At 37.7% G+C, this 19,450-nt stretch overlaps 2 protein-coding genes across 2 annotated transcripts in view; both read right to left on the minus strand.

The window, feature by feature from the left end:
• Positions 1–4,919, minus strand: part of SMARCA2 (SWI/SNF related, matrix associated, actin dependent regulator of chromatin, subfamily a, member 2) — an 89,040-nt gene extending 84,121 nt beyond the window's left edge. The window contains exons 1-2 of the mRNA XM_009327221.1: positions 4,882–4,919; positions 2,341–2,589 (exon numbers count right to left, since the gene is read on the minus strand). Of these exons, the coding sequence (XP_009325496.1) occupies positions 2,341–2,576 (236 nt within the window). The 5' untranslated portion in view covers positions 2,577–2,589; positions 4,882–4,919. The remainder of the gene's footprint in view (positions 1–2,340; positions 2,590–4,881) is intronic.
• A 570-nt stretch (positions 4,920–5,489) lies between these two features.
• The window catches only part of LOC103919736 (probable global transcription activator SNF2L2), a 25,436-nt gene continuing 11,475 nt past the window's right edge, over positions 5,490–19,450 (minus strand). The window contains exons 3-5 of the mRNA XM_009327295.1: positions 15,455–15,578; positions 5,797–6,126; positions 5,490–5,494 (exon numbers count right to left, since the gene is read on the minus strand). Coding sequence (XP_009325570.1) covers positions 5,490–5,494; positions 5,797–6,126; positions 15,455–15,578 — 459 coding nt within the window. The remainder of the gene's footprint in view (positions 5,495–5,796; positions 6,127–15,454; positions 15,579–19,450) is intronic.

Below are 19,450 nucleotides of genomic sequence, written 5' to 3' on the forward strand. Positions count from 1 at the left end.
CTTTACTGCTCAGCACAATGACATCATATGGTATGGACAATCCCTTTGGTCAATTGGGGTCAGCTGTCCCGGCTGTGTCCCCTCCCAGCTTCTTGTGTACCCCCAGCGTACCCCCCTGGCAGGGCAGTGTGAGGAACAGAAAAGGCCTTGACTCTGTGTAAGCACTGCTCAGCAGTAACTAAAACATCCCTGTGTTATCAACACTGTTTTCAGCACAATTCCAAAATATAGCCCCATACTAGCTACTGTGAAGAAAATTAACTCTATCCCAGCCAAAACCAGTACAGTCACTGAGTAAACCTAACCTGTAATTTTTAGGAATTCCTAACTTAATCAGATTCAAAGCTCACACTTTCCCACAACAAGGCAGTATACCAAAATTTTACCTTTTGGGTCTATCTACATGTTTGAAATATGAATCCCTAAAATACCTATGTGGTAATTCTGTCGTTTCGTGAAAATTAGTAATTCAAACAGTTTTATGAGTATTTCAAAGTATAATGCCCCTTTGTTAAGGAGTTAACTACTGAGAGATCTCAAGAGACAACCGTTCCATAAAGCTTTTGCTAACTTCACTGGTGTCAGGATACATATGTTTATATTGGCTTTTTTCTACTCCCCTTTTATGAAGAAAGTGTGAATACATCATGTTTCTGTATTAAACTTGCCCATACTAAAGCTAAGTCTAGCACCATCCAAAGCACAAAAGCTGTTAAAACTGCTTTTTTTCAAAGCTTTTGTCTGAGGTTACTTATACAGTTTTAAATAATGAAAAGACTTCCAGAAGTTCTAAGCATTCTGGTACGCAAAGCAAAACCAAATTCCAGCAGTGTTCAACATTAAAAAAGCTTGGCTCATTATCTATGTGCTACCATAAAAAATAAAAAATAAAACCCTTCTGCTGCAGAATCCCTATCAAACTTCCACCTCACCTACTCTGCCAAGAAGGTCAGGGTATTTAGAACCTAATGGATATGCTGTATCTGCAACCAGTTCTCCACATTAGTAAATGCAACACCGCTATTTTCTGTCACTCCTCACTTTCCTCCATTTATGCATGCTAAGACATAATAGTTTGGCACAACTAGTGCAATGAAGCAGAGCTGGAAAGACAGAAGGAGTAACAATTTGAGGTTAACTGATGCAGAAAAGGTTACATTATACTGGCCAGATGACTCTTGGCTCAGGTTAGTGCTACAATTCTTCACTCAGAGCAACTGTGAAACCGTATAATGGTGTGTTCTACAAGCTTTCTGAAAAAGATGTTAGAAAATAGTGATTGCTCATGCTGAAACAGCTATGGCCATTCAGTCCTAAGGTAAAAAGGGTAAGACTGACAGAATGACCAAAACAACATGCCAATAAATTACTTAAGCATTATCTTACGCAAAAAGTAAGAGCTTTTCTGTGATCAAGGCCTGGATTCTGGACATGGCACCACATCCTAAAACACTTCATGGTGTTTTACCTTCGTAAAACAAAAATCATTAAACCAGTCTCCAGTGAGATCACCATCCCTTTTGGCTACCTTCCCCTACAAACTCACTGTTATAGTAACTGGAAGATACATCATCAGTCCAAAACAAGTAAATACACTAAGTGCAGTTTGTTTCCTCAGGACCATATTTTAGGTGCAGGTCAAGATACTTCTGCCCAGCAGATTCTCAAGGTCAATTGTTTAACAGCCTTGTTGATGGGAAGAGGGAAGAAGTCTCTTTCTAACTCCACAAGAAACGTCATCCTCTATACTTTGTAATGAATATAATTCACCATATAATTAGGGCACTCAGGAGGCAACTTTTAAAGATCACGCTTCCTGGTAACCTTTCTTTTTAATCTTGCCTGTGACCTCCTTAATATTCTCTCCACTCTTTTGTAGTCCAGCCAACCCCATCATCACTAATAAAATTTGTTTTTGCTGTGGCCACTAACTCATCAGCCTTTTGACCTTTACTGTTCTCTTCTAACATCCCTTTTGTTTATAATTCTGAAAACTTTCTGCACTGAATTGGTTTCTCTGTAGACTACAAGGATTTTCATTTCCTAACTTTCAGTGTTTGCAGCATCCAAGTAATACACTAACCCAGCAGAGTCCTTGAGCCTGTTTTAAACTTATCTGGTTTGTCATGATATTGCCAGTATGCTTTACTAGTTCATAACTTGGGATAGAATTAAATCATTGTTTGGTTTGACGTTTCCATACTTCTCTTTGACATGGTCTCTCTCCAGAAACTCAGTTTATACTGTTGTCACTACAGTAGTTGATTGCAAGGAGTTTCAGTTGAGAAAGTGAAAAACAACAATCTGCATATGCATTTGAATCTTGTTACTCGCTTTTACCTATATTCACGTTCTTGGAGTATTTCAACAGGATCCAATCCTTGTGGCTTCTGGATAGGGCTGATGCGATTCTGCTTTTGCTGCAGCTGAACAATGGGTGAAGGCTGTCCAGGTGGTGGCTGTGGTACAGAAGGCCCAGGCATGGCAGCAGCAGGCTGGGCAGCAGGGGGGGCAGGAGAAGGCCTCCCACTAGGGGGTGGCGCAGGAAGCTTTTGCTGTGCGTTGGTGACACTCATATCTGGGGCTTGGCCTGAATCATAAAAAGTACTTATTCATAACATGAAATGTGGAACACAGGAGGAAAATCAAGACAGTTTCTGAAGACAGAACGTGAAGCTAAGATAAATGTGCAAAATTACCAGAGAAAGCACACTGAGACAGACTACACTCCATATTTTAAAAAACATACTAAAATGCAAGTATAGCACACATTGCAGGAAGCAGTCCAAAGAAAAACGAAACATCTGAAACTTTATGATGAAGGCCATTTCTTTTCCCATTCCTCGTGACTTTTAATTCTAGCGTTAGAAGTAAAAGAGCTGTAGAACTGATTTTGTGCAAGTGTAGGATCTATTCTGCCTCTTTTTCACTATCCTTGCACCACTCAGAAGGCAGCATCTATAATTACAACCTGACAACAAGCACAAGTAGGTCTGCTTTTAAAGCTCTATCAGAATTAGATAGCCATATTAAAATTTCTACAACTGTACTTAGAAGTACCTGTCATATATAAATAGCCTTTGTTTCATTACAATCTCCTATTAATTGTATTTAAGTATTTCAAATACCAGGAATTAAACTACTGTTTTATCTTACAGCATTCTAATCGTCTTGAAAATTAACACCTCAGTTAACATGAAAATAGTACCTGCCATTTATAGACACTAAGGGTCATAGATTTCAGTATGCCATTATGACAAGTCACCCATGCATTCAGATGTTCAAAAATTGTCACTTACAACAGACATTGCAACAATAAAGATGTCACTTAATCGTCTTAGGAGTCATAGTAATTTAACACTAAGAAAAACAACTACAAGGTATACCTGCAATCTTGTAATCAACCTTAATTCAAACCCAACATCCTGAAATCTAGATAGAAAGATTCCTTCAGAGATCACCATTTGTCATTCACACATCTGCATCAAACTTCAGAAAAGGAACTTGAGCACAAGCTGTAGAATCTGTATTTAGCAACACTGCATTTCAGCTTATAAAAAATACGGAAAGGCAGCAAGCCCACCAAAAGCCTGTGTAGTTTCAGTTTTCAGGGAATCATGCAAACTGAACTGTAAAACAAACACTACCACGAACGACTGTGTAATGAATGAAAAATAAATTTAAAGAAATAAGGACAATCTTTAAAAATACATCAAATAAAACCTCCAAACAGATACAGCAAGGGCAGACAATTTTTTTCTTATTAAAAAACCAGCAATGAAAAAAGACAAACAGTAAGCAGCTTATAGTTAAAAGGACAGATATATTATTATGACATACTGGATTATTTAGATAAAACTATCCATCTAGCAATTCTGTATACCTGCCAGCATTTTTTAGCAGCAGCATTTGAGCTAAAAGGCACTGTGCCTGGTAAACTCATATATACAACCTCTCAAGAAACACCTTTCCCCCTCTTTATTATCCTACTCAAATTGTAAGTATTCATTAGGAGTATTCCAAGAAAAGCAATTCTACATCTGATTACATACTAGTATTCCATTTTCTTTTTATATTGCCCTAAGTAGCTGGCTAACAACAGAGAATTTTTTGACATCAACTACCATAGAGCCATCACTCTCCCCAGATTTACCCACAAGCAACAACATAGCATAACATTTCTACCATATGAGAAGCCTGTGTTATTCACAAGCCTGCAATATTGTATTTCTTTTTATAAAATCTCTCTTAAAAAAAACCCAGAACTTCAAAGAATATATATTACTAGGGATTTCTAATTCTTTTCAATACAATACTTCTTCTACTCTACTTTCAAACAGTAAAATGAGCCTGTAAACCCAAATCTGAATGTTTTGGTTCAAAACCTAGTTATTACGCCAGGGAAAAAAGTTACACTGTTCATTAGATCTCAAAGACTACACTGAACTTTCAAAGCAATCCAATTAAAAAAAAAAGGCAGCCTAATTCTACCATGGTTTGAAAAATTTGGTTTGCAGTAGCAAAGACTACAGTTGAAAGACAAGCTTGCTGCAATTAAGCATGCTCAGAACATAACTTACTAAGTAGATTTTATGGGTGTCCCTCAGGCAGCTTACATATTTCATTCTGATTGTAAAAGGTGCTTCATGTTCAGGCTGCCTAACAATTGCAGTAATTTCATGCAGTCAAGTCATTCATGGATGAATAAATGGTTAGACTCTCCTTGATTCAAGTCCTAGGCACAGTAAAGGTTACACTATTTCTCTGCATGCCTTTTACCTTCCCTTTTTTTTTGCCCCTGCATGTTTTCCCCAAACTCTACCCACACTGTTTAACCATAACTCTGTACATGACATAAAATTAGCATTATACTCCACTATACCTTCAGTCCAAGTTTTAGGGGTAATGGCAGCTGTATGTCCAGGCATTCCTTTTCACAGAGGAAAGAAACTTCTTAAGATTCAAAGCATTTCCAAGTATTCAAAAATCATTCTGCTTTCTAGCATGCTAGTCTATTCAGGAAAGTAGTATTTTTCTTCATTAAATATGGATTTAAGTAGATTTTATTGTGAAAAAATCTATGTAATGAAGCGTATTAAAACCGTGTCTCCTAAAAAAAATCTTACTCGGTAGCAAAGCCATATCCACTGGAATGAAGTGACCAGTGAAATTATTAAAATCATTACTAAAAAGGAAATAGTATCATCTTAACCCTCGATTTCTAATGCAAACTCAATAATGGAAGTGTTCAGAAACTAACAGGTGCAGAGCGTTCAATGTAACACAGTTTTCCTAGGACCAAAATGTGCTTCCTTCTGCACTGTAACATCTATTATCACTAGGAGAAAAGAACGTTTTATTTTCCTTACTGTTTTCACTTGACAGAACACTATACATGGTCTGTTTCACTTTCAACAACCTAAATAATCAGTCAACTTGCTACAGATTTTTTTATCTACTTTTCTGCATAGCAACAGGAGACTGAAAATTCACTCTAAGAAAAACAGCAAAATTGCGATCAGTAAAGTATGATTAACATTCAAAAAATGTCAAGCATAATCAGGACAGACACAGTACTCCACAGTGAAATAGCTTTTATTTCAGTTTTGACAATATCCTATTAATAATAGATGTGTTTTATGCACTTCCTCAAGCTTAAAACCAAAGGCTGCTGTTCATTTAGATGCCAGAATACAGTCCCGAATTATAGCCCTGCACAGCACCCGTTTCTTCATTTTCCACAGGTAGAACTTAAAGAATTACCTGTGCAATGACACAAGGCCTAGATTGACTTACCAGACTGTCTGTTGAAGGCACTGGGAGGCTGCTGCTGTTGAATGCCAGGCAGGGTCCTCTTGCCCTGAACAGCAAGCTGGAGGTTTTCTGGTAAAGGCTGACCTCTAGCTAACATTTTGTATGCTAGAATCTGAGCCCGCAGCTGATGCAGCTGTACAGGGCTGAAAGGGGAAGGACCTCTGCTAGGTTGATTCATAACTTGTGGGTCTCCTGGTATAATGGGTCCTGGCTGGCTGGGAGTCATTTGGGGTGGAGTTGGACCTCCTCCAGACATTGGACTGGACACATGCTCTGGTGCTCCTAGTGGAGATGGGTGCGGAGACATATAACCTAGAACAGGTAAGAGGATCACAAACTTACCTCTCTGGTTAGTCAAATCTAAATTCCATCAAATTTCTTTAACAGTACATAAAGTATAGAAATGTCTCTCTCAAGTCAGGAGAGCTGTAGTATTTTCTGCAAGAACAAAAGTGCAATCTGGAGTTCCCTGGGATATCAAGATAGCCTCAGGAGCTATTCCTTGAGAAGAACTATGATTATATAGTCCAACAATTCCTAAAAGTAACAACTACCCTCACATTTGGAGTAAGACAAGCTAAAACATGAAATACAATACAGAAGCATCAGGATGTGGTACTGTTTCACTAGAATGTTGGACAAATATTTCACTGCAGAACACATGCAGTGAAGTCTGCCTATTTTACAGCTTAATATTGTATGTTTATTTTGATGCACACACATCAAGGAATACCCACTCATTGATGCAGACCCTCTTTGCCAAAACTCACCAACATACAGAAATAGAAACAGACGGTATTCAATTTCTATACAATTGCTCTTTAATTTATACAGATTAAAGGTTTGAGCCAGACAAACAATGTTGAATACCTTTCACCATCTGGGTGCTCAAGAACTTGGAACATCAACTGCAAGCACACAAATCACCTGAAGAAGCTGCTGAAGATTGTGTTACTCTATAAAGTTCCAGGAGAGCAAGCACAGTTCTGAAGTGAACAGTACTTGTATCTTATTATAGCACTTGCGAATACAGTGGTTTTAAGTTTGAATTGTGATTACACTTAATACATTTTCCTTGAGCTTCACAATGCATCCATGAAAAGAGATGGCATAGATTTTTTATGAGATTTCCAAGAATATGTAGCATGTCAGAGAAAAAATATGAAGAGTGATCCTTCAGGTAATGCACAACAGACAGCTGGATTTTAAAGATGTCCACCAAGACTGAAAAAGAGGTAATGATATTTACCCACTTCACTCTGGTATTGTGGAGCACAAACAGTGCTCTTTCAAGAAATCTTCTGGGTCACTTTCATATACTTTAGCAAGCCATGGATCACTGAACTCCAAAGTTCATGCCACAGTTTATGGTTCTGTGATGCCAAATCTACTCTTCCTCCACTCTTCCTGACACTATTAAAGTGAAAATACATCACTTTCATCTATACATAGTCCAGTTCACAGAAGCAAGTAATTTTGCCCTCTCTTTAGCTTCACTGTTCTTATTGGCCCTTCAGTAAGGGCAACACATAGGCAAAATCTCAAAGTAGTCTTAATTTTTCTGAGATGACAGCAGCTGTGAGTCACTAGAACTTATAGAAGTGGTTAGATGAGAGTGCTAAAGAACTAAAAGTCCATCAATGCTGAGGTCTGGGGATGAAAATATTCTACAGTAAAGTAAAGGTTGTAAATGTTTGAGATAAAGGACAAAGAAGAGAGGATTTCAGCTCTTCTAAAAAAGGAAAATGAGGTAGAAGTACAGTAGGGAAAAAAAGGTTTTATGATGGGAAAAGACCAGATAAGACAAGACAGAAACAGACTTGAGTTCAATCGTGTAACTAAAGATGATGACAGGAAAGGAAGAAGGCTCTAGTGAGAATAAGAAAAATTAAGCAGTTCAAGAGAAAAATAGGGAAGTGAGGTGAGGAGTTCAAGGAAAAGCGAGAAAGAGACCTTAAAAAGTTAAAAATACTGAAGTTATTTACTAGGTCAATATAAAAATTGTTTATACATCCATTGGCGGTGATAAAAGCTATGATAAATAACTGTTAAGTCTACTCCACTTATTCACCTCCTTCCACTAACTTATTATTGCCTCAATTCTTTTTTTTTTTTTTTAAGGGGAAGCTACAATTCCCTCACTGAGCATACTGCTTTAAAAGAACCACTATGCCACAACAAAAAACAAAATATACAACTGTATTATTGTTTTATACTATAAAATGAGGTTTATTGCAATATTTATCCATTACTATTACATTTCTAAATCTCAGAATTTACTTTAAATAGTACCTACTTTGAATTACATTGTTTTCAAAACTGCCTTTCAAAGAAAGGTTTCTTCCCCCCCTCAAGTTATGCTGTCCAAGTTATCTATTCCTTAATCACTGATAGATTTCAGACCCAGGATCTTGAAATCCATCTGACTATAAAAATCTAAAACTATGGTGTAAGATATTGAGCACTTGTTTTCAGTCCTGACAGTTCCAGATGCAAGTCTTGTGTTTTGCAGAGAGGAGTTTTTAGAAGCAGGCAATTTTTGAGCTTTCTAGATATATATATTACTTACACTTTCTTTCTCCCTCGAAGTCCTGTGCATTAGGATTCTTGGCAATAGGAAACTAGGTTTGACGAGAGTAAGAGTGAAAACGAAATTCCAATAAAATATCTCAGGAAAGAACAAAAGAATAAAAGTCTACCAAACGTCTTATAAAGGTTCTAAAATGCGGCATTTACAGCACCTAAATTTTGTGATGCTATATGGAAATTTTCCTTTTTAAGTTGGAAAACTTTCAGAAGATTCAGCAGTGTGACCACTTGCTTTTTTCCTATCTTATTACACATACTCTAATACAGGTGAGCATGCACACATGGGCTCTGAATAAGGACACATGAAGACTCAGGAAGACTGAGTTTAACAACCATATGTCATAAAAGAAAAAAAATTAAAGACACAGTCCATAGGAATGTTTAACATACAGGCAAAGACAGACACCTTTTCGAACTTCGCAAACACGCTTTCATCTGCTATGAAGCACTTCAAATGCATTTTTCCGTGGCACACATGAATTTCCACAGTAAGTATTCAGAGGTTTTTAAATACCTAGCTCATTAATTGTTACTTGCTGAACTGCCAAGTACCCCTCCCTCTAGATTTTCCACAGAAAATTTTGTTTTCTATTCTGCATAAACCATTCTGTTTAATTTAACCTTCAGAATGGAAGACAGCAAAAGTACTGAATTATAACGTTGCAGAACACTCGCAACAGAAGAGTTCTATGTGCTGGCAAAGGATAACAGAAACCTTTAGTTCTAAAAAATATACACAGTAGAAGACACCCAACACCAGGAAAGGGAGGCCAAACAGCCCAACCCATCATTTAAAGCTGTGGTAATTCCAAAGCTTTATCAGGTTTCTCCAGGTCTTATCTAAGTGAGTTCTGAAAATCTCCAATGATGATCATTCTTAATCACTCTCATGGTGAATTTTCTTTCCCTTAAGTCCCATCAGAATTTCACTTACATAACTTATGACCATTACTTTTTGTGCTTTTGCTATGCACCTCTGAGGAGAGTCTGGTTCTGACTTCTCCATAATCTTTCAATGGGTTGTAGAAGAGGCTACATCAGAAATCTTTCTCAAGTTTTCGGCAGTTAAAAAGCACTGCTTTCTTAACTGTATGCATAATTAGAAACATTCTTTTCATCCCACTTTGGTATCAACTTGTTCGACAGAAATACATCACAACATGTCATAAACAATGTGTATTCTTTACAGTATTGACACTGGAAAAAATCCTAGTTCTAACACTTTACCAAACACAAGCATTTTTGGAGGGTAGACTGTGTAAAGTTTCTGTTCTAATTGCTTTTAATTTCACTTTAGTTAACAGAAGCAAAGAACATCTTCCTCACCTGTTTTAAAGCTGAAGAACCAGAGCACTAAAAACTGAGAGATCTTTTTTCTCCACTTTTAATGCTATAATTGAACAGAGGAGAACACATATGAATTCTAAACCCTGGTAATGAATATTACATAGAAAGAGTCAAGGTTTTGCCAGTCCAAACACTGGGATATTCAACAGAGGTCTTGACTCCCCACTAAAAATTAAGAAGACTTAAATGATGAAAGTGTGTGAGGATCACATATGTCAAATCTTTCTGGTAAAACTGATAGCAAGGGTATATTTTTACTCAAAAATGTGACTGTAAGAGAATTTTTTGATTAGGAAGATATGGATAGGATTGAAGAAATTTCGCTGTGTAGCTCATTTAGGTTAGCTATCACTTTAATCATCAATTAAAGTTAGTTTTCAAAAAAAAATAAGGAATCAACTACATGCCCACAATACATGGTAGGAAAGCATAACGTCTTGGAATGCAGTGGAAAATACGTTCATGTTGGACCGAGGCTACAAACTTTCTTAAGGTAAGCAATATATAACATTTCCCTGTTGGTAGTGTGGCCAAGGTTAAGACCAGTTCTTGTGAAAGTCTCAAAAAAGAGAAAGAGAGGCCACATGTGTGCAAGTCATTTAAAACTAGAACTGTAGAAATAAACTGTTGAAAGGTCTTATGCTGGCAGGCGGATGGGTAAGGTGAGAGATCTTTTCTCATCTTTAAAAGGCTGAAAAAAATCAGAAAAGGAAGTGCAGCTAACTTAAGAACAGTAGGGACAATGAACATTGTTTGTGAAGTAGCAGTAACTTAGTGAATTCTGTAAGTTAAACTTAATTGGTGTATCTTCATAAGAAGTTCAACAAGTACTGCATGATAATTAAAAATATATACGGCTCAAGTCCCAGAACCTTAAATCGCCGCAGTGCTTATGCTTCCACTTACAAATAGCAAGCAAAGACATGCCAACTGTTCAAATTGGTCTGTATTTTGCTGCTGTATCACAGCAACTGCATTTAATTTGTTTCAAATTCCAGAAAAACACAGAAATTGTTTCAGTCCATTTGTATCTTTTTATGAATTCTTTCTAATAAAAAATATTTTATTTTATATAAATATTTGGCCTGTCTTTGCAATTTCTCCCCATTCCTCGTACGAAGTCAAATCTAAATGTAATTTTCAATTTCTGGATAACTCTGTTTAGCAGTTTAACAATTTACAGTAAAATTTCATACTTCCAATATCAATACTGGGTTTTTCAGCACAGTTCATTCACAGAGGCTGAAGACAGCTTCTAACACAACTCAAACTCAGTTAAGTGTAATAAGATTACTATTTAAACAGCTAAATATGAAGTTAGAGCAATGGACTTTCCTTCCATTTAACCTATTAGCATTAAAAGAAAGGTATTAAGACTGAACAGGGACATCATTGTTCATAAGTTCAAGAAAAGAAAATTTGTCACCAGAAATAGTCAGGAATGTTACCCTTTCTCCAATTTGGCAGCAAGAGTGGAAAGGAGCAACTGTTGAGGAGAAAGATACCAATTCAGAATATTTTTCTCCATAAATTAATGTCAGATTTCTGAAAACCATCCTACTACAGTATGACTGCAATAAAAATGTGACAATCTGTCTGAGCTAGTAACAGATTCTTTCTGCGTGACTAGCATCCCACTGAGCACCAAGAAAAAAAAATCCATAGTCTAAATAATGAAGTTGCATACCTTATTTTAGTAATTATTGTTAGTTAAAAAAATGCAAAAATCTCAGAACAGTAACTGCCATTCAAACAGTGAATAGGCATTTATGAGCAAAATGACAAAGTTCTTGCAGATTTAGCCTACAAATGTTTCTGATTTGCTCATCAAAGTAAGTAACCTCACTTAGAGTCAGCAGTTATTTCTTAATACAGACTGTAAGAATCATTACTTCCAAAATTCTGTATCGACCTGCTCTTTGTAAGTTCAGTGGTCTTTGTATGATACAGTCTCATACCAGCTACACAGTAAAATACTTTGCTCCTAGACATACAATGCTGTTGGCTGTGCTAAAATCCATTCTAGAGTAATAAACGCATTCTACTGAGCATCCCAATCAACCTTTGTAACCAATTTGTTCGTTATTTAGTGCCAAACCTCTGTGTTATCTGCAAATTCTATCAGCACTGATTTTGCACTTGTCCAGATCACTGACAAATACATTGAACAACACCGAGAGTCCTACAAGAACAGCTAGAAAAATCCACAATTGGATGATCATCTTCGATTTACAGTTAGTTTTATAATCTGCCATTTAACTAGCTTAATATATTTAATATAGGTTATATTGATTTTACTTAGTGCTATCTTTCTCCTAAATCAGAATGTTATACAGTAACAAGCCAAGCACCTTTTATAACTATCAGGCAGACAACGTCATGTCTAACATTACTACTACTAGCTTTAATGATACATAGAGAAACCCCATACATGGGCCAGGATCCATTTTCCTGATGACTGTACAAATACTGTACTGCACTAAGTACTGTACCAAACCTGCCTATGCTTTAATAAATCAATTTAGCTTATGATCCCCACAAAAAGAATACTAAATTTGTTTGACAAGGTTGACTTTATGCTATTCAGAGGGACCCGGACAGGCTTGAGAAGGGGGCCTGTGTGAACCTCATGAGGTTCAACAAGGCCAAGTGCAAGGTTCTGCACCTAGGTCAGGGCAACCCCCGGTATCAACACAGGCTGGGGGGTGAAGGGATTGAGAGCAGCCCTGCCGAGAAGGACTTGGGGGTACTGGTGGATGAAAAGCTGGACATGAGCCAGCAATGTGCGCTCGCAGCCCAGAAAGCCAACAGTATCCTGGGCTGCATAACAAGAAGCATGGACAGCAGGCCAAGGGAGGTGATTCTGCCCCTCTCCTCTGCTCTGGTGAGACCCCACCTGCAGTACTGCGTCCAGCTCTGGAGCCCTCAGCATAAGAAAGACACGGACCTGTTGGAGCGGGTCCAGAGGAGGGCCACGAAAATGGTCAGGGGGATGGAACACCTCTCCTATGGAGAGAGGCTGTTGGGGTGGTTCAGCCTGGAGAAGAGAAGGCTCCAGAGAGACCTTATTGCAACCTTTCATTACTTAAAGGGGGCTTAGAAGAAAGATGGGGACAGACTTTTTAGTAGGGCCTGTAGCGATAGGACAAGGGGTAATGGTTTTAAACTAAAAGAGGGTAGAGTCAGACTAGATATAACAAAGACATTTTTTACAATGAAGTTGGTGAAACACTGGAACAAGTTGCCCAGAGAGGTTGTAGATGCCCCACCCCTGGAAACACTCAAGGTCAGGTTGGATGGCGCTCTGAGCAACCTGATCTAGTTGAAGATGTCCCTGCTCACTGCAGGGAGGTAGGGCTAGATGACCTTTAAAGGTCCCTTCCAATCCAAACCATACTACCATTCTATGATTTTATGATTTTTCCATAAAACTATTCTCAACGGACTGAATTACAGACAAGGTCATATGGAATTAAAAGACAGACAATGTTATTTGATTTTACCTAGAACCAGTGGTAGACTAAACGACATTTAACTGATATATGGCCATTCTGCTTATGCTTTCAAACTAATGGCAGAAGTTTAGGATCATCCATTCCCTGGGGTTTTGAACTTCTTCAGCTACTTTCCACCAAACATCCAAAAATAATAACTTTAATTAGCACATATATTTATGTACTTCAATTTGAAGCCTACAAACAACAAGCCATGAAAAAAACAGACCTAGAACTAATGAGATGCAATTTCTATTTGCCATGCATATTGTTAAAAATTGTACCCAACTGCAACGTAAGCTCAACTATCAGACAGCCAAGAACCTACAAGGAAGTGAACCTTATAGTAAGTCTTGGTTTCTAACAATGTGCCAAATGCAACTGAAGATTTTGTCAGAATTAGAAGATTTACCATGCACCTTTCCATGGATTCTCAGAGAACTCATACTGTCCTCTCCCCATGAATGTCGGCATGGGTGAGCTCACTCTCTTTTACCACATTGCCTATTTCCACAAAACTTGTAGAAACACAGCTGTCTTACAGGACTCTAATCCCATGGTAAATCAGACTGAAAGTATCCAATAGGTTGAAAGGCTATTAAGAAACCTGGTTTTCTACCTTGGGTATGTACACTAACAGGGAGAAAGTACAAGGTTAGCAGATGGGACTTTCCGCAATATGTACCAGAATAGCCTTGAGTGTATAATTGCGTAAGAAGAAAAAAAGTAGACATAGAGGCAAAGAAAGCTTAAATGCTCCTCAACAATGTCAAGTAGAGTATTTAAAATATTAGAACTTACTTGTAGGGGCTTTATTTCTTTAAAAAGCCTGCTTACATTAGAACTTCAGTATTCTCTGTTTATTTTGCAACACTTGCCGACATACACCAAAAAGAGAGCAGGGATCTGTAGTCTTTAGCCTGCTACAGCTGCTACTAATACAATCATCTTTTTGCAGAGCAACACAACCTGGAATTCTGATCTCAGCCAGCACAAGAAAGAAGAAAACAACTCAGAGCTACTTGTATTTGAAGCATTTGCAACTTACGCTCTTGTATTTTGAGCACATTATGTTTGAATTGGACCTATCTCCATCTTCAGACTAAACACTCTGTTCATTTTAAAGAACAAGTTCACTATAAGCAAAAGAGCGTCTCTGAATGCAAGCCAAGTAAAATTTTGCTCTTGGATGATCATGTCTGCATCTCATTGAAATCAGTGGAAAAGTTTTAACTGATGGTGAATTTTACCCTGCAAAGTCAGTTCTATTTTACTTAACTGATACTGAAAGGTGTAATGGAAAAACAGTACTTTCTAAAGTTCAAGATCCCAGACAGGGATTCAGCTGACAAATTACAGACTAGGGTTTCAGTCACAGCCCACTGAAAAGTCACAAAGCAGTTCAGACCAAGTCATTCTGCTGATCTGTACCTGTTTTCTCCTTCCAGCATTTCTCTCACCCTAGGTAATAAACATGTAAATTCATCGAACAGGGACCACCTCTTAATAGATCTGTTCAATGTGTCAAACCAGGACCCTAATTTCAGTTGGGATTCTTCAGGTGCTGCTGTAATATAATTAATTATGCAATATACAAAGCCTTATCTGCTGAACTAATTAATACTAGCAGGTGTTACCAGTTAAATCTCCAACACACTGAGCTGCTTATAGAATGCATGTCCTCTAATGTTGTAAACTAAAAGACACAAAGAAGGCATGTAGCAATGTAGTAAAAAGAGTCTCTATTTTCCGGCATAAAAAATTTTGGAAAGGACTTTGATCAGCCCTTGACCAAACATTATAGATACTAAATAAGGTTTCTCCAGGTTTGCTTGGGTTCTTCTCTCTTACCACTCCTTCACCACAGGATTAAAATAAATCATATTCTAATGCATTTACATTTACAATAGCCACATAAGATAGGAAAGAACTAGGTGGGTTTTTTTCAGAGATGTGAACTAAAATCTGTAGTAGACTTAGTCCAATTACTTGCCCCAGCCACAGACTTGAACCTTAGCTTTTTTCCAACACATGACTGATGGATGCTCCAGAAAGCAAGGGGATTCAGTTATTCACCTTGCCCTGTGGTATCAGTTCAGCCTTTCCAAACAAGCTGAAAGGAAATAATTGGAAATCTGTTACATGAACTACTGACTCTTCGTGGAAGAAAGGGGCCCCCAAATCGTACAGCATGCACAGTAAGTATAAACCTTGGCTATGCTGGTCCATTGGACTCTGAGGTGGGCCCATTCCAGGGTGGGGAGGTCGCATACTCTTCATGGAGCCACAATGAACGTCTTCAACCATTCCTTTTTCGTGCAAGCCATCAATAGACTGTGAAAACAAAATAAGTATTTATATAGAGATAGTATATATATATATATCCACTATAAAAATCCAACAGACTTCAACTCAAAATCTAAACAAATACATAAAGAGTGCAAACTTCTCTTAGCAGTCATTCAAAATAAATACAATGGGAACCTTTACCCCTGGAATCAGACATTTGGGGAAGCACAGAGCACCATTAGACTGCTTGTCCCCTGTTTCCTTTTTGCTTTTTTCTCCTTATGAACTGTTTGGCAATGCCAGGGAAGCAAACTGTCCAAATACAAACACACGAACCGTATTGACCTCATATTACAAAGCAGTGTAACACACACCAACTTACGAAAGTACAGCCTGTGGCTTGGCTCGAGTTATTTTTAGCCCAAACTTTGCCCTTTCAGTCACTGCTCTACTGGAACGCCCTCTTCTGGAACGCCCCAAACCCTCTTTCTCTTCAAAAACAAAGATGACATTGCAGGAGGTAACCTCTTCTTTGCAGGAAAAAACAGGGATACGCAGTCAAGGAAGGGAAGACACAGTTCTACTCAAATGCTTGTGCTCCCTGCAGTTCTGTCACCTCATTCAATCCTCAAAAACTACAGTCCCCATGGTACTTGAAATGCAAACAGGGCCAAGTGCCATCTTCAGAGTGAAGACAGCTTGGGGTCAGAAAAACATGCTGAAGGCATGCAGGGTACTGGAAAAGGCTCCATAATAGAAACTGAAGGACTCTGAATGTGAAAATAGGGGAAAAGTAACATCAGAAGCAAGATCTCTTAAGAAAACTAGATAGTTTTACCTGAAAGCAAAAATTACATCAGGTCCCTAACCAGGGAAAAAATTATGCTCATTAACTTAGAGCTCTGCAAGGCTTTGTATCAGGAAGGAACAGGCTGGCATCACTTATTTCTCTCTACAGAAATACGCAGCTCTGCCCCTCTCTGTAACACATGTATGCATGCACACTAAATACAGTTCTTGCAAACCCTACTGTGAATGGAGACCTTGCAGTCTGTTTTATCTAAATGCACACCTATTTATTGAGAATTCTTTTTAAAAAGAGAGTTAAGAAAACTTACTCCAGTGGAAAATACAGGCAGTTAACAACAGAATGTGCAAGAAGCTACATCAAGTCTCAGAAGAAAAGCACTGGCACATTTCTTCTTTCCAAGCAATTTGTTGCACATGAATCAATTTAAGTACAACTAAACATAGGTCATCCTTTCCACAAAGGAAAAAATAATTCTAAAATTTAACCTGTAAACCCTTCATATAAATTTTTCACTTTCCACTGCAATGATCAGATTTGATTGGAAATATCTTTAAACACATGGAGGCTTTCTTTATCAGCATTTTTGAAGGATTTCACCACCATTTTTCCTTATCTATAGGTTAAGGAAAACCTTATCCTATCTATAGGTTAGGTTTCCCTATCTATAGGTTAGGGTTATCTTTTTCCTATAGAAACTATAGGTTAAAAGGAGGAAAGTTATAGAAAAGGAGAAGTAAAATGGATTTTTTATGTTTCATCAAATCGTTTAGTTGTCATGACAGTATAAAAACATCTGTGAAAAGAACTTGTGTCAAAAAAACACCCATTACTTGAGAAGTTATTTTTGATTACAAGGACTTGGGATATGGAGTAGAAATGTAGAGATAGATGACTGACACATTAAAAATAGTTCCACTGTGCTAACCAAGTAAATCCCAACACCCTTTTCTGAGGCATGAAGATCCCTCCCTTTCCCTTCGCCCCTGCTTACAAAGATAACCAAGGTGGAGGAGAATGCTCACTTCACATTCTGCCTGCAGGAGCTGAATACTACAGAAACCGAAACACCTGTAAAGCCAGCTCCATTCCTATTTTATCATGGTAAGTGTCGAGGACTATCTTTAGGGCTGCCAAGAGGAGGAGGAGACTGCAGGAAGTTGGATCTGATTTCCGGAACAGAGGACTCTAACCATACACATCTGCAGTGTGACTGCAGGGATGGGTGTCACTGCACTAATGGGTGGCAACCGTGAAACCTGTGAATGCAGGCAGCTCTGATGGGAGTAAGATGGGACACAGCATGCATACCCAGGGCATCGGAAGTTCCAGCACATAGAAGGTGGGGAAAGGAGCTGGCATTGACAAAGAGCAGCAGCGAAGAGAAAAACAAATACATGGCCTTTCAAAAAGAGAATTTTAAAAAAATCAAACAGGAACAGAAAGGTAAAGATGTGACCATACAAGAAAACATCAACTGAAGGAACGCTTCTATGGAAAAGAATTGATCAAAAGAACAGGTTTTTGTAAGGTAAGTATTTAAACAAAAAAGACCAAAACAAAACCTGTAGCAAACTGATGTGCTTCAAGTCTAATGGAAGGGAGCCTAAACAGAGCAAGAAAGGGGATTGCTTCTGTGTGTTTGCAGAAATTATGCTGTGAAAAAAATGAAAGTGAAATTAATTAGAAACAGATTAGGAAAGGTAGAACTCATTAATCGTTTTTTTACTAGCAAAGCTACAAAAAATCAAGATGGCATAAACTTCTTTGAAGACAAAACTAGTTTTAATGATCACAGTACTGCTAATTTATGCAAACAGACTTGTATTTCCAAGAGTATTTTTCATCTAAAAGCACCTCTACTGTCTATGGAAAAACCCTATAAAATAGGGATTCAGCAGGGATAGGGATTGAACTTAAAATATCAATTCAGCAGAGGACTATGAGCACTGAAAAATAGTTGTATTTCATGACTTCTTTGAATCACTGTGTAGTTACAGAGTTAGGTGATAACTTCTAATCTATGTAACAGGTTAAAAATTACAGAAAGGACCTTACACACAATGCAATTTCTGTAAATTCTTCAGTCCTGTATAAATTATTAAAGATATCTTCCACAATGACATTGTTGGCATGAGAAATGTAACCTATACTACCAATAAAGCACTACTACCACATTGGGATACTTTTTTTCTTATTCTTTTAATAGGACAGAATGGAAGGGAAACAGGATGTTGAGACATGTTCAACTTTGAGCACACATTACTATTTTCATTGGTCCCCGTAAGTAAGAACAAGAACAGAACAGGCCAGATATATAAACAGTGCTTCCAGAAAACATAATGAGGGATGAGCTTCAACTGTATGCAAGCCCACACCTACAGACTTGGCAGACTTACAGACTTTATATAATGCCTAACACCTAAGGAACATTTTGCCTACACTGCTTTTACTCTGAATTTAGTAACTAAGGTCTTCTCATAGACAGCATTGCATCACAGTTTGACCTATTTCCAGGTAAACTGTCAGATTATGGTGGGTTTTTTTGTTTCCGTCCCCCTTCTTAAAAAAACAAACCAACAAACAAACAAAACACCAGCCTTGAAATCAGAGACTAAGATCAAGTATCAAACTAGATTTCTTCTAGACCATGCATCCTCTATACCAACAAAAATTACACAGACCAAATAGCAATGTGTTGTCACACAACTGCACAGCATAACTGAATGCATCACTGATGGACAACCAGACCAACTGTGGTTGTCCTTGCAGTAGGGACTTGGCCAACAATTCTGTTGATCTCTTACAAATCACTAAAACACAATTTTACACGAGGTCTCTGCTGATTTTTCAAGGATGACAACAATACTTTCTTTCTTTTTTCACTAATGTAAACACATACAACAAAAATAATGCAGGAAACATGCCTGCTGAATAAGAAGGTGTTACTTCCAGGACCATAACAGAATTTTAAGATTCTCAGAATGTCTAATGTGCACAGATCTGTTAGCCAACAATATCTGAAATGGGAAATCATTTGCCTTCTGTTTTAATGGAACATCTGAGTGAACAAATAATATATTTAGTAAAAAATACTATTTTTGTAGGG

Source organism: Pygoscelis adeliae, unplaced genomic scaffold (genome assembly GCF_000699105.1).
Source record: "Pygoscelis adeliae isolate BGI_AS28 unplaced genomic scaffold, ASM69910v1 Scaffold26, whole genome shotgun sequence".
Taxonomy (NCBI): Eukaryota; Metazoa; Chordata; class Aves; order Sphenisciformes; family Spheniscidae; genus Pygoscelis; species Pygoscelis adeliae.